Below are 26,754 nucleotides of genomic sequence, written 5' to 3' on the forward strand. Positions count from 1 at the left end.
AAGAACAGCTGTGCATAGCATCCTGCAAAGCTTTGCAAAAAAGGGGAGGAAGTAGGAAGGAAATACGATTCCCCTTCCCCAAAAGAAACGCCTACAGTTAACGTCAGCTCAAGCCGATCCGGAAGAAGCAAGCAGGGATGGAGCTGGTGGGATGAAAGGCCATCCAGGAAAGCAGGCCTAGGTGCTAAAGCAGGAACATGAGAGAAGACCCCCGAAGCCAACCGCAAACGGGTTTTGTATCGTTGCACAGAAAATTCCATGAACGCATCCGCGGAATCAGGCCGGAGCTGCCCTTAGCTCAAGAGGGCCCTCCCCTTCTTGCCCCCAGCCCTGAACTGGGAAAACCTCCAGAATCTCTGACTTTATTTACAAAATAATCCACGTCCAAATTCCAACCACAAAGACGCAAAAAACGGAGGGGAGATTTTAGGGAGGCGGCAGGGACGGAGACGGGGGAAGAGGCGTTTTAAAAAACACGAAGAGGAAAGGGACGAGGCCTTTCAGAACTTGAATTCCTTGTACTTCTTGGCTCCGACGCGGCTGTCCTGGGGCTGCGCTTTCCGCTTCTTTTGCTAAAGGAGCAAATAAATAAATAAAGTAAGTTAGGGTAAAGCTAGTCGGAGATTCCTGGTTTCCTTTTCTTGCCTGTGACCCGCGTGACGATTCACTCCTTCTCCCTCCCCCGACCCTCCGGTTAGCCCACCGACCTCTCGCCTTTGCCAACGTAGCATCTCCGATCCCGGCTCCTGTGCAAGATTTTCCCAGCATCCTTTGGGGCCCTAAGCTGTTGTTGGTTCCTGTTTGCTGAAGGTTCTGGCTCGCTCACACGCGGGCTTCTACACACAATGGCAGCCACACTCACCGTTGGGGTTTGATTTTTAGCAGAGGCCAATGGCCCCACCCGGGGGAGCCCAGGGGATGGTCCCACAATGCATTGCGTCCTTTAGTTAATATGGGGGGGAAGCCACATCGAGCATTAGATTTTTAATATGCTAAATGTAAGTGCAGATAGATACAGGTAGTCCTCGACTTACGACAGTTCGTTTAATGAAGATCCGAAGTTACGACGGCCACGGAATGGGTGCTTTACGGCCTGTAAAGCACTTCCAAGCATCACAAAAGGTCGCACCACCCCCCACGGTGACATGATTGCATTTCGAGAGCTTGGCAACTGGCTCACATTTACGACTGGTTCCAGCATCCTGCGGTCACGTGACTGTGTTTTGCAATTTTTTTTGACATTTTCTGGCAAAAAGCGCCCATTGGAGAAGCTGGATTCACTTAATGACTACAGTGATTCACTTAACGGCCACTGTAAAATGGTCGTAAAATCGGGTCCAGTCGTGGTGACTCGACTTAAAACCGCAATGACTTATGATGGAAATTCCGGTCACAATTGTGGTTGTAAGTCGAGGACGACAGACAGACAGACAGACAGATTGTCTGTCTGTCTGTCTGTCACGATGGCATGAATTTTTAAAAAAATAATAATAAAGGAGGTATATTCAGCCCTGAATTATCCACCAGCAGCTGCTTGGAAATAGTGTGCTGTAATGTGAAGATGCCGACAGTTGGAAGCTAGCACATTCATGCTTATTTTTAAGGGCTTAGAAATGTGTCACATCACTACTACATATTGAGTTTCAGGCAGCCAGCCACAAGACTTAGAAGGCCACAGGTTCACTCCTTGTGGGAAAGAGCCCCTTTGCTTCCAGCCATGCCAAGATGTGAGTTTGATGGCCAGAATGTAGGTTTGTTTTTCATTCTGTAACTGCTGATTACTGTTTTTAAAATGACATTGGCTGCCCAGAGTCACTTTGGCAAGCAGGGTGGCAAACAACATTAAAATTAAAATAAATCAAAAATGAAATTAAATGTTCATACGAAATAATTTTACATTCAAGTAAAAACTATCTTTTTTCTAAAAAAAAGTAAACGTTCAAACACAATAAAAATAAACTCAAAATAAAAGTTTTCAAACCCAATGCAATTAAAAAAAAAGTTTTCAAACCCAATCCGATAAAAATAAACTCAAAATAAAAGTTTCCAAACCCAATGCAATAAACATAAATTAAAAGCGAACAAAAAAGATCCTGGCATCCAGGAATGCAGTGAAGCAGAGGCAATATTTTGGCACCTTTTGAGAGATGTTTTCCTCTGTCTGAGGATCGCAACAGGGAGGGGAGGATACGGATCAAGCTTTTTATAGCTATTGAGGTATTTATAAAAATAATAAAGGCAGGATAGAAAATAAATAAATGAAATAAAATAAGAATAGGTAGTCCTCACTTAATGACCATTCATGTGAGAGTTCAGACTTACGACAGTGCTGAAAGACTGACTTGCAACAGGTCCTCACACTTACAAAAATCACAGCATCCCCCACGGTCATGTGATTGTGATACGGGCGCTTGGCAACAAGTTAATGTTTATGACCGTTGCAGCATCCCATGGTCGCGTGATCGCCATTTTCAACCTTCCCGGCCGGTTTCTGGCAAGCAGAACCAATGGGCAACCGCATGATTTGCTTATCGACCACGTGGTTCGCTTAATGTCCGCAATAATTTGCTTAACGGCCATCGCAAAAAAGTCATAAAATCAGGTCAGAGTCGCTTAACGACAGCTTCGTTTAACAACCAAAATTCCGGTCCCAATTGGGGTCATTAAGCAAGGACTACCTGTACTGTATTTTTTTTTTTCTGTTTGGTCTCAGACTGAACATGCATTTTGATTGGCTGAAGGGGCCTCTCACCTTCTGTTTGGCTGCGTGCTCGGCCACCATGTCGCTGAAATCCTCCTTCTCCACTTGGGCCTGTTGCTCCCGCACATGCTCTTCGTACTTCTGTGTCATGGCCATGGGATCGAGTTCCAGCTCCTCGGGCGCCAGGGCGACCTCCACCCCTTGGATTTCAGGGACCGGCCCTTTGCGGCTCATGACCTGCAAGCAGAGAGGAGGGGGTTGGGTGGGGGGGGCAGGTCAGGGAAGAAGAAGGCAGGCAGGTCTACCCCTCCAAGGCCCCTTGAGCTATGACGGTTTGCTGGGCAGTCCAGCTGGGGAATTCTGGGAGTTGAAGCCCACCCATCTTAAAGTGGCCAAGGTTGAGAAACACTGCTTTAAAGAATCCAACCTTCATTTTAATGTGAGAATATGGTTTCTCTGCAGTGTTCACTCAGGTTAGAGTTTAGTGTCTGAACTCAGACTGTGTATCAGGAAGTAGACAGATTATATAAAATAAAGGGGGCGACCAGTACGTTCTTGGGTCTTAATTTCAAGTAAAGCAGCTCCTTTCTTTGCAGTAAAATATAACAGAAGGCCAAAGGGATGAGCCATGGTTCTGGCAATCATTGTTGGTAATTATGGGATTTATAAACACATCTGGAATCCCAAGTCCTAAATCAGTGAAGGCTGTGTGAAGAGTTCGTTCTGCTGAATTAGAGGTGTGCGCGTAGCTTATTAAAAAATTAAGGTTTTTCTCCTCTTGCTACAGACGCCATGTAGCCAGAAGCCAAGGCCTGGAACTCAAACCACGTGCTGCTGAACTACAATTCCCAGCATTCCACATAAGGTTGCAATTTGGCTTACGCCTAGAAAGCCACTGGTTCGCTGTCCTAATGGAGCAGAGCCCGCTCAGAAGGGTCCAGGGCTGTGAAGAAAAGGGCTGGGGGCATATATGGCCCATCAACATCCCCCCCATCTTAAGCAAAAGGGAGGCGAAACCCATCCTTACCGTTGCCATGTCATAGATGTGTGTCGATCCCATCATGGCACCCCCAACCGTTGGCATCCTCTTCTCCGGCAGAACTGTGAACAGCTGGGGCGTCTCACTGCTGTTGGGGAGAGGGGCGGGCAGGCAGGAGCAAGCAGGAAGAAGAAAAAGTGCTCAGGGTAACCGAAGGAGAAAGAGATGTCTTGGGAACCACCACTGAAGGCCAGAAATCCTTCAGAAAAAGATAAACTGAAATGGGAATCAATTTGATGGCGAAACCTACTTCCCAGGGAAGCGGTGGGCTCCCCTTTGCTAGATGTAGTTAAACGGAAGCATCTGGGATGTTTAAGGTCAGACTCTTACAACAAGCAAGGGCTCCACTCGATAGTCTAAAGGCCTTCTTCCGACTAGGATTCTACCGGTGCGGCCAGTACCGAATGGAAACCCTTCTCCAGCCTTGGGAGGGCCTCTGCCCAACCCCGCTATCCAAGTTCCTTCCCAGATCAAAAATATTTCCCAAGGACTGGGATTTGGTAGTAGGAAGGTGCTCTGCCATTTGGGTAATATAAATAAAAAATACCACTCTGTGAAATTGTGATATCCCATGATAGCCAGTTCTATCAGCCTTTGACCTTCCTTGAATTTATTCAGCACCTTTTCCCACCATGTTTCTAAAAAGGAAGGAATGGGAGACAAGGAGACTCAGCGGAGAGAACTATTTACACATCCTAGGGCACCGGGAAAAGGCTATTAGCAATACCTCTCAGAGCCTGGCTTATTGTGATGAGAACGATATCATGTTACAAAAAATGGCACCTGAGTTTTCTTTTACCCTCAACATCGCTCTTCCCTCTAGTGCTGTGCCTCTAGGGACTGCCTTGTAGTTATTGAGTTACATGGCAGCTTCTTTGTCTGAAAGGTGAACCAAGTGTGTGAAGGAATCAATTAGGTGACCCTCTAGAGCTCTGAAAACTCGAGTTCTTCCCCACCAAAGACCATCTGCTAGGCCCCAAGGGGGGATGTGGAGAGAGTGGAAAACAGAATCAAAAGCTGGCATTTACCCATCCATGGCTTCCTCGATCTTCTTCTTACGCAGCTCAATGAGCTCTGGTGTCTCCATGCCGGCGGGCACTGAAGAGAAGCCACCTGGTGTGATTAGGCCACTAGTAACAGAGGGGGAGGAAGAGAAACTGAGTCAGAACCAGGCCAAAATTAACTGGCGTCAACCAAATGCTTCCCCTGGTTATGGAAATCAGCTATTTGGGGTGGGGATCATACAGGTAATCCTCACTTAACAGCCATTTGTCTAGAGATGGTTTGGACTTACAACGGTGTTGGAAAAAAACGGCTTGCGACCGGTTCTCACACTTATGACCGTCGCAGCATCCCCACGGTCACGTGATCACAATTTGGGCATTTGGCAACCAGTTCACAATTACAACTGTCACAACACCCCATGATCACGTGATCGCCATTTTCGACCTTCTTGGCCAGCTTCTGGCAAACAAAATCAACGGGGAACCGTGTGATTTGCTTAACGACCACGTGGTTTGCTTACTGCCTGCAGCGATTCACTTAAGGAACATCGCAAAAAAGGCAGTAAAATTGGGTTGGATTTGCTCAGCAATTGAAATTCCAGTCCCAATTGTGGTCATTAAGCGAGGACTATCGGTACAATGCATCAAATCCCAAACTAACCACCCAGTCTGGATTTGCCCAAATAGAAGAAAGCTAATTGCCCTGACAGAAGAAAGCAAACACCTGCTTGCCTGCCCTCTTCCTTGAAGCTCAACCGGCAGGTGGTTCGAGGGGAGGGCGGCTGCAAGCTCTTCTCCGGCTCCCAGAACAGTGGCCCACTGCGACTACTAAATTTTCCCAGGGACCATCCCAACCTCGAGCAGATGTGGATGCTTCATCATCATATCTCCCCTATTTGGAAATCCGGCATCCCCTGGCATGGACAGAACCGTACCTATCTGCTGGGGTGATGAAGCCCGTCTCGTCCGGCTTCTCTTCATCGCTGTCCTCATCTTCCTCCTCCTCGGAGGATTCTTCATCGGAGGGCTCCAGCTCCCCCCAAGGTGTCCGGTCAATCTCTTCTTCTTCCGTCTTGGTCTAAGGAAAGAAGGGAGGGAGGGAAAAGGGGAGCATCAATCCCTCAACAGCTGCAAGATGGGGGGGTGGGCTGTAGAACTGGTACAATAAAGAAGTGTAAGGGCAGAGATTCTTGATCCTCTTGCTGCACTGGGCAGGTGGCTACCTGTTTCCCTGATAAAGCAAGCACGTGCAGGTATTCTGCAAACCACCATCTTCTTTCCCAGGCACTGAGAAGCCCATTACAGTGACCTTGCTGATGCATCTGGACTGCCCAATCCCAGGATCTCCCGTGTTTCAATTGAATTCAAATGTTCTAAACCAGGGTTTCTCAAGCAGGGTTCCTGATTGATTGATTGATTGATTGATTGATTTACTAACTAACTAACTAACTAACTAACTAACTAACTAACTAACTAACTAACTACCATAGACTAACAGGGTTCTCCTTCTAGCCCAGGGTTTCTCAGCCAGGGTTCCGTGGCACCCTCGGGTTCCGCGAGAGGTCCCTAGGGGTTCCCTGGGAGATCACGATTTATTTAAAAAATTATTTCAAATTCGGGCAACTTCACACAAAAGAGGTAAGTTTCATTCTTTATTTTTAGTTTAAGGACAATATACAGGCCCCCCCGTGAAATGAATGTAATAATTGTTTAACTTCTGGCCGATAGTTGAGCCTGAATGGTCAGGGGTTCCCCGAGGCCTGAAAAATATTTCAAGGGTTCCTCCGGGGTCAGAAGGTGAGAAGGGCTGCTCTAAACACATACCTGGAATTCACCAGCATTGGTCCCAAAGACATCTCCATACAGAGGCTTCCCAGTCTCGTCCACGGGAGGCTTACCCCAGCCCCCGGCGTGGTACCCAAATGAGCATCCCTGGAGAAAAAGGAAGTGGTGGGTCAGGCTCCTTGGCAGCTGCCTCAAACCAACCACGATTCTTTCCAAGCACGTTTTACAGTTTTCTTAAGCAAGGTTAATTGAAGGGGGGGGGAGAGGTTCACCAGAATTTCCCAGTTAGAACTAATACATGCCCCTGTATGTTACAGCAGAGATATTTTTGATTTTCTTCCTGACAATCTTCCTGCGATCTAGCAAGGGGGTGGGTCTTGCAGCTGGCCGTTTATGTCACGGATTCCTGAATTTTTTATCAGTTTGCAGGTGGCGAGTCGGGTTGTGACCCCCCAAGTTGGCAGAAGTGCTCTAAGCGTGTTTGAAGGCCTACTCACCTCTGGGATTGGAGAATTCAAGCCAGGGATTTTCAGGTTGGGGTAGGAAGGGGGTGGACCGTAGCGCTGCATGGCAATCAGCCAGGGAGGAGGCACTTTGTGAGCATTCTTTGGGGCACAAGGAAAAAAAGACACCGTTAGTTACGGGGGCCTCCTCATTCACCTCAGGCTCTCTGCAGCCTGACCTGCTCCCGCATTGCAACCAAGAAATTGTTCACCAATCCCACCAACACCTTTCAGATCTACCCTCCTGGCCGATAGAGGCTCGGGCACTGAAAAGCCCAGCGAAACCTTAAGACCAAAAAAACAAAGCCCTGCAAATTTAAAGTATTTCTCAGCTGTCTAAGGCTCTAGTTCACATCCTCGAGAAACGGCCTCCCTCCCGGGTTTTAGCAGACCGGCTTTTTAAAAAAGGAAGACTCTGCCAAGGTTCTCCCTTGCACCCTTGCATGAGGCTTGGCTGGGATGCCTCTGCTGCTCTCGTGAGCGCCAACACATCCCGCCAACTCACCGGCCCCACAGGCATCCCCAGGGCGATGCGCAGCTCATCCGAGAGGTCCCCCGGCTTCTTCTCCTTCAGCCGCGTCTCAAACTCCTTGCCCTGGCAGAGGAGGAGAGGGAAGAGGGCTTGGCAAGGGAGCTGCCCAACTCACTCCCCTCCTGCCCAGTTGCAGGAGGGAAGGCCGGACCCCAAGGAGCGGCCTGGTTACCTCGTAGTACAAATCACCGTGGATGGTCAGTTTTGGTTTTGTCTGCCACTTGAAGAAGGCATCATGCAGCTTCTGGTAATCTATGTCGATTTTGCCCATCTTGGGACGCACCTTCTCCCGCATTTTGGATTTCATGGTTTTTTGTTCCTCCTGTGGGGTGGGGGAGGGAGGGAACAACCACAGGGAAGTGAGCGAACTAGAAGGGCACGTTTTTCTTATTATTTGACACAACCTCTTCTGCCACGGCACGTGCCTCTTGCAATGGAATGTGAGAATGACCTTGGGAGCTGGTGGGGGGGGAGAGATGCTGCTGAGAGAACCATCAGATAAAAGGGGGAGGAGCCCGCAACTGAGTAATGGGCAACTTCGAAAGGATCCGCCCTAACTGATCAGGCAGTAAAAAGGGATGGCGGGAGATTTGTGCTTTCAGACTGCAAGATTCTGTTAATGTAACCTAACAATAACATGGAAGTACGGGTAGTCCTCGCTTAACAACCATTCCTTTAGTGACGGTTCAGGCTTACGACAGTGCTGAAAAACCAACTTGCAACCGGTCCTCGCACTTACGACTGCTGCAGCGTCCCCACGGTCAGGGGATTGTGATTTGGACGCTTGGCAACCAGTTTGCGTTTACGACTGTTGCAGTGTCATGCGATCGTCATTTCTGACCTTCCTAGCTAGCTTCTGGCAAGCAAAATCAATGGGGAACTGCGTTATTCACTCAACGACCACGTGGTTCAGTTAGCGGCCATCACAAGGAAGGTCGCAAAATCGGGTCAGATTCACTTAATGACTGCTTCGCTTAGCAACTGAAATTCCAATTCCAATTGTGGTCGTTAAACGAGGACTACCTGTAGCTGATGTGGTTGTGTTTCCTGTCTGGTTTACCTGAGAGGGCTGACATCTCTGGAACATCAACCTCTCCAGAAATTAGACTTGCCCCGACCCTGCTGGTCTTTTTCAGGGCACTAAAAACCTGGCTTTGCCACTGAGCCTAGGGCCCGGACAGCACGGGGGAGCCTGTGTCATGGCTTGTTTGAGTGGCTGTCAGTCCGCTCAGCTCCTATTTTTATGCTATTTTTATTGTTTTTAACTCTGATTGTCCTTTACTGTTTTTATTCTGTTTTAATTGTGAGCCATCCAGAGGCACGTATGGGTAGCCTGTAAATTTATCAAAAAAATAAATAAACCTCACATTTTGGTTACTGAAGTTTTAAAATGCATTTTTTTTTTCTTCTTATACTATTTTACTGCCTGGAGTTGAGAAGGATTGAGGTGGTAGATACACTTAGAATGTTTATATGGCTATCCAATAGATGTGACTCTTGGGGGTGTACAAAAAAAGCAACAAGCAAATATACAAGAAAAAGGAACAAAACTGCAGGGATGCATAACTAAATAACATATTCAAAAGGAAGAAAAAAACCCTGATACAGTTCTTCAGTTAGACCAGTGTTTCTCAACCTTGACAACTTGAAGATGGGTGAACTTCAACTCCCAGGATTCCCCAGCCAGCATGGTTGGCTGGGGAATTCTGGGAGTTGAAGTCCACCCATCTTCAAGTTGTCACGGTTGAGAAACAGTGAGTTAGACCCTTCAGCTGAGTTCACACAACACACCAGGCTAGATGGGAGGAGGGAGCTGATCGTTCAGCACGTCGCACAATCTCTGAGGCGCGTGCACCAGACCATCACAACAAGCCATCATTGGTTTGCACACTGCCTACCCAGTGAACACCATTTTTTTTTTTTGCTAGTCCAGCTTTAGGACCACCATGAATTCCAACCCCCTGAGCTTTGCTTCCCTGCCAGCTTCCAGACTGCACTTGGAGAACAGCCGTCCTGCGTGCGTGCGCATGAAAACCACGCTGGTTCCTCCTCACCTTTTCCTGTAGGGCCTCCCTCATCTCTTGAATCCCCGTGCGCTTAATGAACTCGGGCAGCTCGAACGGTGGCTTCTCGATGCCTCTCTTGCCTTGGAGGTATTTGCGCTTGAAACACCAGTGGCGGGGGACAGGGACGGAGTTGCGGGTCGCCTTCAAGTGGACTAGCAGCTTGGGATCCTGCGCTGTCACATCGTGCATCTCCACCACGTCAGGGCGGGCCACAAGCTGCAGCGGGCCGGAAGCAAAAAATGAGTCCCTTCTCCCGGGCGTTTCAACTGCCTCCCCTTCCCCCAAATTTCTGATCAGGCAGCTGCCCTCCTACCGCCGTCAAACAGTCGTCTACACTGGTGGCTTCTGGAGGGACACAGTCCCGCAGAAACAGGCTAGGCTCCGGTCCCATGCACGAAAGCCCATCCAGCGCATGGCATTAGGTGGGGAAATTGAATCCGGAAGTCTTCTTGAATCCCAGGACTTCAAGGTGGGAATCGCAACCTGAGGGGCCCTTCCGAAAACCCCACTTTACAGCCCAGGGAGAAGAGCATCTCTCATCCTAGAGAAGCCATACCTGCTTCAGCTCGGCCACAGTAAAACGGTTCATCCGCCGCAGCTTCTTCTTGGACAGTTTGGGGGCTTCTGCCTTCTTTTCCTGAAGTTATTCGGAGAGATCCATGTCACTTCCTCCAACCATTTTTACTGTGCATCATATTATATGAGGGAAGGTTTCTTATCTACACAGCAGCTTCCCCCCCACCACATCCCTCTGAAAGCTTATAGAGAGTGCCGAGACAAGGCCCTTTTCTTGCCATCTGTCCCCAAGAATCGTAAACTCTGGGGTGCGCTGCCCCTAAATCTGGAGGTTTCACTCTTCAGTTCCAACAGCCCCAAACCAAGAAAGGCCTCTGGCTTCATCACGGGATCAACTGAAGGGCCTTGAGGCAGAACGCTAAACAGAAGGAAAAAGGGGCGCTGTCCCATCAGCCCGCCCCACACGCTCGCTCACCTGCTCATCATCGGAGCTGTCGTCACTGTCCTTCCGCTCTTCCTCAAAACCCTTCTTCTTAGGAGCAGCCGAGCTGGCCACCTTGTCGGCCTTCTCTGGTTCCTTCTCCTTGTCCTTCTTAACGTCGTCTGTCAGCTGTGTGGAAGGGAGGACAAAAGTTGGGGAGGGATTTCTGAGAAGGTAGAACCGTCTACTGATATTGTCTCACCATCCCCAAGAAACCCCCGTGGGCGAGGGAACTCCGCCTGGCGGGGTCCAGGAGAAGGGCCTTCTCTGCAGTGGCGCCCGCCCTCTGGAACGTTCTGCCCCTGGAGGCAAGGCAGGCCCCTTCGCTCCCGGCCTTCCAGAAGGACCTGAAGACCTGGTTCTGCCACCTCGCCTGGGACGGGAAGGGCAACAGCTCTTCCGGGGGGTGGCTGGTGTCATAGAGTCCCCCCTACTGAATGTAATGTCCCCCATTTGGATTTTATATTTATATTTATTCTTTTAGCATCTAGGTTGCTTCCTTTGTAATTTTATACGTTCATGTTTTTAAATGGTTAATTTTCTTGCAAACCACCCAGAGTCCCCCTTTTTAGGGGGAGATGGGCAGTGATAGAAATTGGAAAAATAAATAAATAAATAGGCATGACTAAGAATCAGGGCCAAGAGGGAAAAGCAGATTTCAGCTAAATGTTCAGAAGAAACCTTCTGGGGGGCATGACTGGCTGACTTTGCCCTGCTGGAGCTATTTATCTGCAGGGGTGCTGCCTGCATCTTCTCCTTATACATTCCAGCCCTAGGATTCCAAACAGACCATCAAGTCAAATCCGTCTTGATTACTGTCATAGACCAGCATAAGGGGATGGCGGGCAGTCAGTAGGAAGCTAATGCATGAAAGATATAGAGGTGGTCCTCATTCAGCGACTGTTCATACTTGCGACGGCAATGAACGAATGGTACTTACGACCGGTCCTCAAAGTTCCGGCCGTTGCAGCACCCCTGGGGCCACGGGATCACAACCCAGGCACTTGGTAACTGGCCCAGATTTCCAACCGTCACAGCACCCCGTGGTCACGTGATCACAATTTGCAACCTTCCCTGCTGGCTTCCTACAAGCAAAGTCAATGGGGAAGCCAGCAGGAAGCCAGAAGTCACGATTGCATGAGGTCCTCGCTTAACAAAGGTAATGGGGGCTGCTGGAACTGCCGCCGCGAAGCAGCACAGTCATGCGATGTCACACTTTACGACTGCATTGCTTAGCGACAGAAATTCCGGTCCCAATTACCATCATTAAGCGAAGAGTACTTGTGAAAAGGGAGAATCTAAAAGGAATTGTATATAAGAGCGGGAGGGAGGGACAGAGAAGGCATGAAAGATATGAAACCGCTGTTGACTGGGCTTATGTAATGCACTAAACCGTACTTGGTTTACACACTATAGTGGTTGGGCTTCCACAATTCTCACCCCCAGTGAAATAATCAGGCTTGCTACTATTCCTTTGTTTTTGCTACACCACACTCGGCTTCCTCACGCTGTTCTAATGCCCCCACTGCTTCTTTTTAGATTCTCATTTTTTGTATCTTTTATTCCTTCTGTACCTCCAGCAATGGAGTCTGCTTCCTGATCTGGACAACCTTGCAAGGCTGACAGTGCTGGGCTGCCCCTTCCTCCTCCCCTCAGCAGGGAAAACATCCATCTCCCCCGCTGACTGCGAAGCTCCCCACTTCACAGCGGGGCACTGATCCGGAACCCCAGACCTGGTCATACCTTGAACGCCTCAAAGATCCGTTTGAAGAAAATGAAATTGGGGTCGTAGATTTCCGGCTCTTCCGTGACATACTCTACTTCCACTGGGGCATCGCTTCCCGATCCTTCCCCGGGCCCCTTGGCAGCCTGGGCAACTTGGTTGTTTTTGGGGGTGGCATTTTGCTTCTTCTTTTTCTTCCGATTCCGCCGCTTGCGGTTTTTCTGTCAAGGGAGCCGAGAAAAGACACATCCATCAGCAGGCTGCATTGGTTAGCTTTCTGGCAGGGGACCCCGGCTCTTAGCCAGAAAAGGAAATTCCCTGACACACGCTGGAAATCTCAACTGGCTAAGTTCTCTGTGTTTTTGCCCCACCAGGAAGTTTCTGCTTGACCCCAAGAACCACAAGCACATTAATCCACTACCAAGAAGGGGTAACGGTGATCTGCTGCTTGCTGGCTGGAGGTCTGCAGGTGGTCCTCACTTAATGACCATTCATTTAGTGACGGTTTGGATTTATGACAGTGCTGAAAAAACCTACTTACAACCGGGGCTCACGTTTAACAACCGTCACGCTTAACAACCGGTTCACATTTATGACCATCACAGCAGCCTGTGGTCATGTGATCATCATTTTCGACCTTCCCAGCCAGCTTCTGGCAAGCAAAATCAGTGGGGAACCGCGTGATTTGCTTAACAACCACGTGGAACATTTAATGATTGCCGCAAAAAAGGTCATGAAATTGGGTTGGATTAGCTTAACGATCACTTCACTTAGCAACCAAAATTCCAGTCTCAATTGTGGTCATTAAGCGAGGACTACCTATACAGTCAAGCTATTTGCAGCTGAGCCAGATCTGTTTAGTTCAGCTTTTACTGATCACAGAGGTGCTCCTGCCAGGAACCTATTACTGTCAGAACAGAACTGGGGATCTTTTTCATGCAAAGGGAGCATCCTGGTCTCTGAGCAGCAGCCCTTTCCAAGTTCCTGCTGACTCAGCCCAATTCCCCTCACCTCTTTCTTAGACAGAGCCAGAGCATCTTCTTCAGCATCAGAGGCGGAGATACCAGCTAGCGCCCTCAAGTCGGTCTCCATGTCATCGTCTACAAGGAAGGCACCATTATGGCAGAGGGCAAGTAAATAGGAGGGACCCCCCGAACCCCAAGAGGGAAGATTATAAACTTGAAAGCTCGACAACTTTCTCAAACTTGGCACCCTTCAGATATGGAGGGACAGCAATTCCCCAGCCAAAGGCCATGATAAGGCAGGTATTCTGGGAATTGTAAGCACATCTGCAACGCCCAGCACATCTGCAGAGCCTCCAGGCTGGGGAACACTGGTCTATGAGCCCCTTCCAAGGCCCTTCAGTTGTTTCTACCACCATTCTGCAACTGCAAGGAAACAGGCAGGGAAGATGTCCCCCTTTTAATTAGGATATCCACTGGCCTCCTTCAAAGCCAAGTTTTCCCCAAGAAAAAATTCTAACCTGTCAGGTAATAAAAATGTGCTCAACAAGGGAATTTTCAAATTCCGGAAAAAGAGGGAGAGGTGTTTCTTCCATCAGAAACAGGATGTCAGATTTTTACAGAACTTTTTTCAACAATTAGCTGGGTTCACACAAGCTAAAATGGGGTGGGGTAATTTGTGGGAACCCAGTCATTGTCCTGATTTCTGATATCAACCAAGCCTTCACATTAAGTCAAAATACAATTTGCTTGAGGAGAACGTATTCTAAGAACGCAGCCATTGTGTTTGTTAACTGAGGTTTAGCATGTGGTGTGAACCCAGCCAATCTGTTGCAGACTCCCCATTTATTTTCACTGTTAATCTGAGGACTAGCAACTTAAAAAAAAAAAGATTCCAAGCCTGGCCCCAGCAATATAATCCCATAATCTATCTGTCTATAGCAGGGGTGGGTGTCTCTGAACTACACCTCCCAGAAGCCCTAATTCTGGTCCTTTACCTGTGGCACCGGGCACAGCCGTGAGCTCTTCCTGACGGATCTCCTTAAGCTGAAGGATCTTTTCCAAGGCTTGAGGAATTTTGGGGCCCACCCCTGAATCTTCAACCTGGAAGGGTCAAAATCAACACTCTATAATCCGTCTGCAAATTTAATCTGCGCAAAACATTTTGGTTTGGATTTACTCCTGTTCTGGGAAAACAGCGGGCTAAGAGAAAAGGCACTTGAGCTGATGGAGTAGACAAGATTTCTGCTGAATTAGGGTGAGAAGCACCTGGAAACAGGCCGCAAAGGTCTTTGCCACCGAGACACGTCCACTGGCCCACGTGCCTGTTTCCAGCCACACACTGTACAAAGTTTTCAGCTTCTGTCCCGTCTCCAGTAACTGGGTTTCCAAAGACCCAAATTAAATATCTCCTTGAACCCAGATTATAGCAGGCAGAATACTCAGTGCACAGCCAGTTTCCAAGTAACTGAATCTCATTCCTATCCTGAGCTGATATCAACATCTGGTTGGTATTTCACTCCCTGCCTTACCTACACATAGCTCAATTTCTCCTCTCAGCAAAAGCAAAACATTTAAGGACAGCCTCATTTCCCCTCCATTGGCCATCTCTGGCCATAAACGGACTTACCTCCCGACCGTCTTCTCCAGGGGGAGGTGGGGGGCCACGGGGTCTCGAGCTCGCTGTCCCGATGGGGGAGCTGGCAGAGGAGTTGCCTAAAACAGGGCAAAGGAAGACACATCCCCAGCCTCAAAATTAGCTGAAGCAACACCACTTCTGCCATTTCCCTGCTTAATAGACAAAACTGTTTTCTTTGGTCTTCAATTTTGTACCCCCCCCCCAAATCTCAGCATCATTGCCGGTTTCAACTGATGTGCTGCTCAGAGTCTCTGGAAATGGAGCAGCACAGAAGTCAAAGCAACCTATAAATAATACAGACAGTTTAGCTCAGAACTTCAACAGAGGCTGGCCAAATACCCTTCAGAGCCCCACCAGCAAGACACACTGGCAAGGGTCAGCCTTGCCACTGGTCATCCCGGGCACCTGACCCCCTCCTCTGGACAACAGCAGGTATGACAACCTCAGCCAAATACCCTCAGACAGACTGTCTGCCATCAGGTGAAGAATTCAACTGAAACCCCATGGAGGGTGTCATTTTAAAAATAAGTTTCTAGTCCTCAAGGCTCCATAAGACCCTTCCTTGCTCCTGCCAAGTTTCTACACTAGGCACAGAGCATGGTGAATCTCTCCTTAAAAATCCAGATTCTACACTGGGTGCAGAGGAGGGGGCCAGCAATCCCTCTTCCACTAGCTTGCTTGTTGCCTTGTATGAATTTCCACGTTTCTTTTACATGCATGTTGGTGCTGTTTGTGGGTACTACAAGAGGTCTTAAATATAAGGCTGAAATAGTCAAGTCAGGCCAAAACCAGCCATGCTGCTGAGCTGGTTTTAATTCTGGAGGCCAAATCCAGCTTTTCCTGGCACACACTTTTTGAGATGCACGACCGTGCCCTAAGCCTTTACTGTCTATAAATTTTTGCGCTTTGTTTCAAAATAAAGGCAGGAAGGAAGCAATGAAACACTAACACTGTGTGATACTTTCTTTCAAATGCTTTGCTTTGCAGTTCTGGCAAATGCCTCAAAGCTGCTGCCCTGTCCCCTGAAACATGAGTTATGTAACTGATTTTCACTGACGGGAGCTGAGCTTTTTAAAAAGCGCTGGTGTGGCAGCTCCTGTTCGGCAAGAAAGGGGGAAACTGTCTCCAAAGTATCCTTGCAAGTCCACGATTTTACAATCCATTTCTGTAACTTTAAATACGGGGTGCATTTAAGAGAAGGGTAATATTTTAGCAGCCAAGTGCTGTCCCTTTTGAAAAAACTGTGGGGGGGGCTTCCTTGGGCTTGAGAAATGTGGTTAGAGACACAGCAATGCTAACAGAATAGGTGGGGGGTGGGTTTCAACATTTTCTGTCCTTTTAGAGTGGTGGATGATATTTCAGGGAGGATTTAAAGCAGTGAAATGGGCGTATCACAGAGAGGTGAGGCAACTGATTTGCTCCCCTTCTCTGAGGGAAAGCGAAGGGAAAAATAATGCTGAAAGCCAGCAGCATAAACCGGGGGCCACACAGGGAATGCTGGAGGGGGCTTCCTGCAGCCCACAGGTTACCCATCCAATTTAAGAAAAAGCAGCAAGAATGAATTCCGGACTAAAGAGGGCATAAATCCTGTAGGGCAGAAAAATACATGACGGCCCGCTCAGGAATACCAGAGGCTGCTTTCCCAATGCCAACAGCCCGGTGCTCCCCTCTTGGCCCGCCAGGACTTACCTCTCAGGTGCCCTTGAGGTCTGGGTCCCAAATCCGGAACTGTCCGAGGTACTGAAGGGGCCAGCTTTGATATTTCCTGCTGGCGCGCCTGTTCCATTAGGACAGCAGCCTGTGGGGGGGGAAGGGAGCGGGGAAGAGTCAACTTTGGCCCAACACTGGAAACTTTTCTATCAGACCTTTGGCTTGTGACTTGGGAATGCTGGGAAGTAAATTTGGGCCTTTTCACAGGTAAAACCACTGCACGGTGTCCCTTCTCTAAATAACATTTTGGACCTCTCCCTTTGTGCTGGCTTTGGCTCCTTTTCCAGCACAGGGGACTCTTGACTAAACCACCCCACCCCAGACCAGAATTGCTGGAGGGAAGAACCTGGTTTGGTAGGCTGGACCTATTTGTTTGGATCCAGAGACAGAGACAAAAAGGTGGGCTTCTGGGTCTGATTTGTCCTCAAAGTCAAACACAAGCAGAACAAACAGAGCTGGTGCAGACCCTTCAATAAGCACACAGCTGGGGAAGAGCCGGTTTGGTGTCGTGGTTAAAGCCCCAGGCTGGAAACCAGGAGACTGTGAGTTCTAGTCCCACTTTAGGCATGAAAGCCAGCTAGGTGACTTTAGCACAGTCCCCCTCTCTCAGCCCAACCCACCTCACAGGGTTGTTGTTGTGGGGAAAAGAGGAGGAGGAAGGAATATTAGGTATGTTCGCCGCCTTGAGTTATTTATAAAAATAATAAAGGCAGGATTAAAAAAAACCCTTAAAAAAAACCCTGTAGCTTTCCAGATGCCACTGAACTACAATTCCCAGCATCCTACAAGCTGGCTGAAGCTGCTCGGAGTCATGGTTCAGCAACATCTGGAGGATCAGGGGAGTTAGCAGTGTTTAATGCCACAGACTCTGAACAGGAGAAATAAGTGAGGCAGGAGGGAACAGGTGAACTGGATAAGCACACACACACACACACAGAATGATGATCAGCCTGCTGCATGGCTGGCCACAGAAACTGCAGGGGCAACAGCAATTGGGATTAAGGCTAGCCAAAGGGGCCAGAACTTCAGCACCAGTTAAGGCTCAGGAAAACTGAGAGCCTGGGGATTATGAGAGCCAGAACGGAAGCACGGCTGAAAGATGACCCATTAGGAAAGGCTGCTGGAGTTTTGCCACCTGCACAAAAATGGGACACACACACACCCCGCACGTCCCCAAAGCAAGGTGCGTCATTACCTGCTTGCCTCGCTCTTCCTGCTGGATCAACATGGCGGCCTGCTGCTGAGCCAGCTTCAGCCGCTCTTCCTCAGGCAATGCGGAAGGATCCACGGCCTGCATGCGGAGAGGTGGGCCCAGGCTGGGGGGGGGTGGAGGGGGCCCCACACCCATGGGGAAGTTGAGGCCCATGCCAGGTGGAGGAGGAGGGGGAGGCTGCATCGGGGGTATTCCCATTGGAGGCGGGGGCAAAGGAATCCCCGGGACCTGAAGGAGAGAGAAAGGTGTCACTCCTCTTGGGCTTAGACACTTAAAAAGCCCTGCTGCGTGGCACAAATCCCAGACCAAAAAGAAAAAAAAAGTTCAGAAAGGTGCATTTTGGTTTCATGCAAAAGAATGAAAGGCCTACGTAAGGCCAGGTCACCTTAGCCAAACAAGACAGAAAAGTTCAAACCAGGTAATGAAAAATTATTTACTCGAGGTCACCAACCACCTTAATAAAAAGCAGGTTGAAAAAAGACTGGGGCTTCCATTAAGGATTACAACAGAAGAGTTAAAAACGGGAGTTTGCAGGGGAAGGCATCCTACAGCGGGAGCGTCTGCGCTGAAAAATCCCTGTGCCTAGCAACCCAACTGACAACCTGGTTAGAGTATTTGCTGGCTAAAGGCCATAATAAATAAAACTGAACTGAACTGAACCTGGTTAGAGGACAAGTCCCATCATGGCTTAGTTTTGGTGGGGCATGGTGAGGGGAGAGATTCATCCTTGGAGGGCACGGGGTGGGGTGGGGTGCTGGTACACATGACCCACCGCATAACTGATTCCCGACATCTACGGAGTGTGCTTTAAACACTTTCTAGAAATGAGTTGGCCCCAAACCTAACCAATGCAAAGGGTGAATCCTGCTGACCCTCCCCATGTCCAAATTAAGCCAGGTCTGCTCTCTCTCTGCACAGCGCTGATGGACCAACGTCTGCTGTTTGGAAAGGCTTTGAACGGAGAAATTCTATCCTCCCCCCCTCACATTTTGACAGGGTTTCCAAATCAAGCTCAGCTATGATTTCTATCTATCTATCTATCTATCTATCTATCTATCTATCTATCTATCATCTATCTATCTATCAATCATCTATCTATCTATCATCTATCTATCATCTATCTATCATCTATCTATCTATCTATCTATCTATCATCTATCTATCTATCAATCATCTATCTATCTATCATCTATCTATCATCTATCTATCTATCTATCTATCTATCTATCTATCTATCTATCTATCTATCTATCTATCTATCTATCTATATCACCGCCCATCTCCCCCAATGGGGGACTCTGGGCGGTTTACAATAAATAGCATTAAAAACATAGCCACATGAAAATTACATTAAAATACACATAAAAACAAAGCATTTTACCATGCTTTGCTGAAAAGCAAGCCACAAACGGCTGGGTGCGTGCACAGCCTGCGTGCCCAAGTCAACCTTGCTGTAATTTGTGGCTGTGTGCTCACTGAATCATTGCCGCTTAAAACAGCTGGAGCAGTGAACTGATCAGAGGCCGGGGGAATGGGGTGTCCACAAGGAAGCACCTTGCCAGTTCATGACCTCAACCCTTCTCCACGTCCTCAAGGCTACTGCAGATGTCTAGGTAGAATGGCGCATGACGTTTCTGTCTGCCGAGCTAGGCCATGACAAAACCGCCTTTGTCCATCTAGCACAGAATTTTTCTACCAAACAGTTAAGGCTCCTGGACACTGTTTGCAGCCCTGCATCCAATTCTTTTTTTTTTTCCTTCCAAACAGAAACACCTGAACTGAACTTAGAACTCTACAGGCAGAAGGATGCCTTGTGCCACTGAGCTACAATCTCCCAACTTCGCTCCCCGCAAAGCCAATGCCTTCCTGCTGAAGAAAACAACTTACCTGTCCTGGCAACGGGGCTGAGTTGTCTCCATCATCTCCCCGCAGAACAGGCCTGGTAAGCAGTATCCCAGTCTGATTAAAAAGAAAAAGGAAAAAAAGTGGGAGAGGGGTAAATCAACTGCTTGCCCTCCGCAACTTGAAATCTGCAATGTTTCTCTCCAGCAGAAGCAATAGTCTAGGACAGGGTTTCTCAATCAGGGTTACGTGGCACCCGAGGGTTCCACAAGAGGTCACTAGGGGTTCTCTGGGAGATCACGATTTATTTAAAAAATTATTTCAAATTCGGGCAACTTCACACAAAAGAGGTAAATTTAATTATTTTAGTTTAAGAACACTGTTCGTGCATATATACAGGCCTACCCATGAAACAATCATTTTGTAACTTTTGGCCTATATTTGAGCCTGACTGTGCAGGGGTTCCCTGAGGCCTGGAAAATATTTCAAGGGCTCCTCCAAAGTCAAAAGGTTGAGAAAGGCTAGTCTAGGATCTAAGGTGGTTTGGAGTGCCATATGGGGAAATATTAGGGCTTAATCTCACAGGTGCCAAGCCTTTTCCAGTCTGGGGCAGTCTGGTCTACATTACCAAGCACATCTGGAAGATTCCATTTGGAAAGAGGGCTGCTGAGCGGGCGTTGATATCTTTCAAACTTTCAGCGTGTAAAAATCAAATTTCAGACTAAGGAGTGTACAAATCTAAGAGGCTTGAAGAAGGCTTTATTTGCTCAGGGAGTATTTAAAACAGGCATCTAATCTAACACCAAGCTTTTCTAGATTCTCCCTTACCTAAACGTTACTTTCTCTGCACCTGAAATCCCTGTTTCCTCCTGAAGTGGGTGGATTATACTAAAATAATTCTGGTTTACAGAATCCATCTGCATATAACTAACTCAGATTCCCTGGGGATTTGACTTTTCTTTCTTTGAGTTCCATGGGCGAGCCAATTACAGTAAAAAAAAACAAACTGTCACTTTTTTCTGATCTAAGAAATAAGGCTTCACCTGAAGAGTATATGTCTGCAGCCGCTCCACCAGCTCTTCACGGCAACCTGGAAGGGAACAAAAATAGTACAGTAATTCAGAAATTATGCTGCACAAGGGAGTTTAAAGCAGCCTCCTCCAACATACCATTCTCCATACACGTCAGAGAAAAACTCGCCATGAAGAAAACGGGCTGCAGCAAAATCAAACAAACCACCTAAGGGCTCAGCATGATGAGCTAAGCGGGTCAGTATTTCACACAGCATAACAGCCTCATTGGCACGGTGTACTATTTGACAATGTGGGTTGTGTATTTGTGGGTCATGCAGAGTATGAACCCGACCAGTGTGATCTGCAGGCTGGGACCTGATTTGTACCGGGACAGGACACAACCAGGAAATCCCAAGGCTCGACTGGCAAGTTGAAAAACCGAAGTGGTTTACAAAATATAAGAGGAACAATAAAACAACATATTAAAACGTATTTTAAAATGACGTGCAGCAAAAAGGAGGGAGGGAAGGATACCAAAAGCAGAAAGAAAAAAAGCCATCCAATTGATCATAGAGAGGAAGTTACATATACAATACATAAAATTTCCTTTCTCACTGCCTACTAAATACTTCCATTCTTTCTTGAGTCCAAAGCATCCCAAAGGCCATTTCCATCCTTCTATCTCAAACATCTCCAGCTCCTGTTTTGCTCTCAGCAAGAAGGCTGGATTCCCCTGATAAGCCATGCCCTAAAGCCCAGTTAATACGACAGAATGGCTGTGTTCACATATTATGATCTGTCCAGACAAATATATTCTCCCTTAATGTGATGATCTGGCTCAGAGAATATATTAAGGTCCCCTACTACCTATAGAATCTATATGCTGCCTATTTCTCTAATAGGTCTGGGAGGCTTATAAGAGACAGTAAAATATATATCTAATGTCTACTGGAAAGGAATGGATGTAGCGGTGGGGACACGGTGGACTGAACAGCTGTGCCCACGGGCTCAGCGGGCAGAACTGACAACATGGCAGCTTTTTCGGGCTCAGGCAGGTTTTTCCTGAAGCCCAGGAGTGTTTTTCCAGAAAAAGGAAAACATCTGGAATCACCCCATCTGTCCTTGGGATGGATGCTTGCAGCCAGAAGATTGCAAACAGCGACTGGTAAGAGCTAGCCAGGAGGCTGGAACGCCACCATTTTCCAAGCTACACTGTAGGCTTAAAGGGACACTAAGACTGGCCACCTCATTTCTAAATCACCCAATTTATATTTCTGTCAAGTAGCCTAAGAGAGGCTTTCTACAGCAAGGAGAAGCGGGCTCTCTTGGTGCTTCGTTATTTTGGGGATTAATTTTTAAAAAATCTTTTTAAGTTTTGGACTTTGTTTTCCCTCCAAATATTGAGGATTGAGAGTAAATAATTGTCTCCCTGTTATTATTTTTGTACTAAATTTGAAGATATTAGCATTTTCCTACACGTTGAATCGGCTGATTTGAACTTTCAGTTTTCTGCTTCTACTTTCCCTGGGAACTGTCTGCATATCTCACTTTTGCTTGTGTAAACACATGCCAGAATTCTTTCATATTTATTTTATTTATCAAATTTATCAAATATAGGGACGCGGTGGCGCTGCAGGTTAAACCGCTGAGCTGCCGATCGGAAGGTCGGCGGTTCGAAACCGCGCGGCGGGGTGAGCTCCCGTCGCTCGTCCCAGCTCCTGCTCACCTAGCAGTTTGAAAACATGCGAATTTGAGTAGATCAATAGGTACCGCTTCGGCGGGAAGGTAACGGCGTTCCGTGTCGTCATGCTGGCCACATGACCCGAAAGTGTCTACGGACAACACCGGCTCTAAGGCTTAGAAACGGAGATGAGCACCGCCCCCTAGAGTCGGACACGACTGGACTTTACGTCAAGGGAAACCTTTTCCCTTTACCTTATCAAATTTTACCACTGCCCATCTCCCCTCAAAGGAGGGACTCTGGGTGGCTTACAATAAAACAAAATTTAAAATTCAATAACCTTATAAATACAATATAATAGATAGTAGAAAATATAATAAAAATCCAGATGGCTTCATATCTTTGACTTTTGCTGGTTAAGCTCCTGGGGGCACCATAATCTACTGCGTGAGACATGGAGGACTTTAAGCAGACTTTCTCTGACTTCCAAGATTTTAAACAGATTCTTTCTGATTCCTACCAAGTTTTTATGCAAGGCATTCAGGACATTGTGGAAAACATGAGGTCTAAAATGTGTCATCTGGTTTGGGATGTCGTGGATGAAATTGAGGAATTTAACAGTGACAGAAATGTCTCTTCAACTTCTGTTGAAATGCTGAATGAAGATCGGATAGTCAAGTTGGAGAAATTTAAGGGAGAGAGCGAGCTGCAAGCCACAGGTGAAATTGATCTTCTGGTGGAATGCCATGGAAAAGAAGGGGTTATTATGTATGGGAGGTCTTCTGAAGAGAAGCCAGAGTTTCTGAGGGGGGCAGTTGGGCTGTTCGGTTTTTTTAAGAAAAAACCTCTATGCGCTTCATGGGGATATGTAAATGCTTTGGTTTATTTTGAAGTGGGATAAGGGTTTAAGAACATTTATTTGGATTGCTTTTAGGGTTTGTCTGATTCCATTTATTTTTAACGATTTGGATTAAGGTATAATATTAAGGTATAATTAAAAAATGATAAATGTCTATTTGGATGGTTTTGGGTTTAATATGATTAAGATTATTAAAGCTGTTGTATTATCAAGTATAACAACAGGCAATTTGTATGTTTTTTAGTTTGATCTTTAGTATAGTAGACAGAAATGTATAGAGTAGTAGTAGGAAGGAAACAAATAAATAAATGTAATCTGGGGGAAGTTGATTAGGAGGTTTATATAATTTTTTTTTCTTTTAATATAAGGGGAGGGAATAACTGTATTTAGTAATTTTTACAATGTGCTAATGGAATGATTTATAGAAATAATGTGATTTTGGTTTAATATAGAGTAAGGGATTATGGAAATTTTTGTATATCCTTGCTGTTAAAAGTTGGAAGACACCTCTTTTTGTAGCTTTGAAAACTTTTTCTCTTGTGTTTCCACACTATTTTAGTTTTTTTTTCTTTGTATTTTTTTTTGCTTTTCCGTAGCTTTTATCTTTGCTTGAAACTTAATAAAATTCTTATTAAAAACATTATTAAGAAAAGAATGGATGTAAAGCACAACAGGTAAAGCAGGGATATATAAAAGGCCTTGGGAAAACAAATTATGTTCTGAGCCTCCTTTAAATTGGCAGAATTCAACTCTCATGACAATTTATTTCACAATTGGGATTTGGGCCCTCACCCCAGATAAAGCTCAATTACATGCAGATGCTAAACATTTTCCTAATCAAAGTGGAAAAAAAGATGTCCAACTGATGACTTATGAGCACAGGACAGACCGAATAGGAGCTGTCAGTGCGTAAGAACTTGGGTCTAAGTGATGTAGGGCTCCGTAAACCGTGGTAAGCACCAATGACTGGGCTCAGTAGGCAACTGGGGGCATTGTGAGAGTCCAAAGATGCCCCACCTATCACTTCTGTTGTCCCATTCTGGTCCTGCTGCAATTTCCAGACCGACTTCAAGGGCCTCCCTCAAAGGGCACACTGCAGCAATCCAGCCTTGAGGTCACCAAAGCTAGTTCTCTCCCCTCCAGGTAGCAGTGGACCTGATTTTTAAAAAAGGCCCTCCTTGCCTTTGATTTTACCTGTCTGTCGAGTATCAGGCTCCAGAATCTTAAAGAGAAGGATGGGGATTTCTCCCAAATTCTTAAAGCCAGCTCCTAGAACCTCTAACAGCTTGACCTTGGCTGGGTTTCTCACCTCATGCTCAACCAGAATTTACCCAGACCTATTTTACTCTAGTCTAGGGTTGTGTGAACTCAGCCAACCTGCTGGATGAAAAATTGGAAGAGCTCCCAAGCTAGCAAGCATCTGGTAAGCAGGACACAGGCAGGTGAGAGGGGTAAGGCTCTGAAGAATCGGGGGAACTCTTGCTGTGGGGCAGGATGGCCTGGAGGAGGTCATCTTTTCAAGCAACACAGATCTAAGAGAGAAGCTGGATAAAATGAGGTGCCAGGTGGGCTGCAACTCTCCTATAGGGAAGGACTGGGATAAGGCTCACCCTTTTCCCCAATCCAGACACCCCAAATTCACACAGAATTCAAGAACTGTGCTGTCTCTTCCCAGAGCAGAGGTGGAATAATAAGATTCATTGTGCCCCATATTTGCTGTCATTTTTAAATTTCAATTTCACCATCATTGTAAAGAAATTTAGAGCTGGCCTTGGGGAAGGTATGAAAGACCTGTTAAGGAGGGACTTGAAAGAGGAGGCTACATAGTCCAGAGGCTGAAGGAAATGGAGAAAGAAATTCACAATAACCCCACCTTGGTTTTGTTTAGCGCAAATGGGGAGAGAGAGAAACTTTCTCTAAGTTTCAACAATACTCTACAACAATGAAGTATCATTCCTGGAATCTGTGCGGTGTTTCTTTCCTGACCTGGCCTACCTCCAAGGGCTGGCAGCTGCGTTCCATTTCTGTCGCAGATTCTCACTGTGCTATTATGGTCATTCTGTACTGTTTACAGTCTTAATGATCTTAGTTGTCTGTTTTAACAAATCACCACGAATGTTTACAGATTTGGTGGTTGGCCAATAGAATAAATCAATACGCATTAAATAAATACATACATTTAAATAACAAGGAGGCAGATCCCAATGGAATACCAGGGAAAAAAAATGTAAGAGCAGTTCAACGTGACCGAGAGAGACTGCGGGCTGCCTTTCCCTGGATGTGTGACAGCCATCTGCCTGGGGTGCATAGGCAGGAAAGCGGCTGGGTGACTTTGGGCCAGACCCACTCTCTCAGCCCAACCCACCTCGCAGGGCTGTTGTTGTGGGGAAAATAGGAAGCAGGAGTATTAGGTATGTTTGCCCCCTTGAGTTATATATATTAAAAAGGCAGGATAAAAATCCAGTAATAATTATATAATTATTATAAACAGCAGGGCCAGTTTGGTGTCATGGTTAAGACACTGGGCTAGAAACCAGGAGACCTTGAGTTCAGGTCCCGCCTTAGGCACAAAGCCAGCTGGGTGACCTTGGGCCAGTCATGCTCTCTCAGCCCCAGGAAGGAGGCAATGGCAAACCCCTTCTGAAAAACCTTGCCAAGAAAACCGCAGGGACCTGTCCAGGCAGTCGCCAGGACTCAACAAGGAATCGAAGGCACAAAATAATGATGATGATGATGATGATGATGCTTTAATTTTAGTTCTTGCAGTGAGTAAGGGGATGGACTAGATGGCCTCGAGTGTCCCCTCCAGTTCTTTCCCCGAGAGGTAGGTAAGCTTTGCTGAACTGCTTGGGAGCATCTGGGGAGGAGGCTGGCTTTTGCCGTTGTGGGAATGGCGTTCCCACAGCAGCCAAACCTGGGATAACCAACCGCAATGAAGGACGGGCGACGCCCCCCCCCCCGGCAGGGACCCCTTCTCTGGGCTGCAGGACTCCGGGCCGCCAGCCCGGTGTCTCTTTGCTGCCACCTCGTGGTTGTTCCGATTGTCGCAGCCCAGCCTGGTTCCCCTAACCGTGTTTGCCTTCCCATGATGGCCTGTTCAGACGACACACTGAACTATGAACGACCGAACCGCACGCCAGGCCGGCCTCGGGGTCTGTGAGAACCCAGCCCAGGAGCATGCAGCTGGGGCAGGCCCCCGGGCCTACAAATTCTGTATCCCAGACCGCCGCGGCCCCCCTCACCCTGAGTCGGCGCCCCGATCTCGGCCAGCTTGGCCTGTAGCTCGTTGGGCGACCAGGCCCCGTATCCTGGCAACGGCAGCTCCCCCGCCTTGGGAGACTCGGAGTGCCCCTCAGACGCCATCTTCTCTTCCGCCGCCGCCGCGCTCGCTCGAATCGACTGGGGGAGACCCCGCGCGGCCACCGTAGCCGCGGCGGAGCGCCTTACGCGCCTAATCAGCGCCGCACGACGCCTCCCCACCTCTT

The 26,754-nt window shown here is 47.5% G+C and overlaps 1 protein-coding gene across 1 annotated transcript; it reads right to left on the reverse strand.

Moving 5' to 3' along the window:
• Positions 1-346: 346 nt before the first annotated feature.
• Positions 347-26,669, reverse strand: SF3B2 (splicing factor 3b subunit 2). The gene is made up of 21 exons (XM_063317100.1): positions 26,512-26,669; positions 20,760-20,806; positions 19,762-19,833; positions 17,857-18,102; positions 16,641-16,749; positions 14,943-15,028; positions 14,311-14,416; positions 13,362-13,450; positions 12,371-12,571; positions 10,622-10,756; positions 10,187-10,267; positions 9,619-9,846; positions 7,737-7,886; positions 7,538-7,627; positions 7,027-7,134; positions 6,569-6,676; positions 5,680-5,822; positions 4,769-4,870; positions 3,729-3,828; positions 2,753-2,938; positions 347-572 (listed from the first exon to the last, which is right to left on the reverse strand). The coding sequence occupies exons 1-21, from the start codon at positions 26,630-26,632 to the stop codon at positions 501-503; spliced, it is 2,580 nt and encodes an 859-aa protein (XP_063173170.1). The 5' UTR covers positions 26,633-26,669; the 3' UTR covers positions 347-500.
• Between the last annotated feature and the right edge of the window lie 85 nt (positions 26,670-26,754).

Source organism: Candoia aspera, chromosome 17, assembly GCF_035149785.1.
Source record: "Candoia aspera isolate rCanAsp1 chromosome 17, rCanAsp1.hap2, whole genome shotgun sequence".
NCBI lineage: Eukaryota > Metazoa > Chordata > Lepidosauria > Squamata > Boidae > Candoia > Candoia aspera.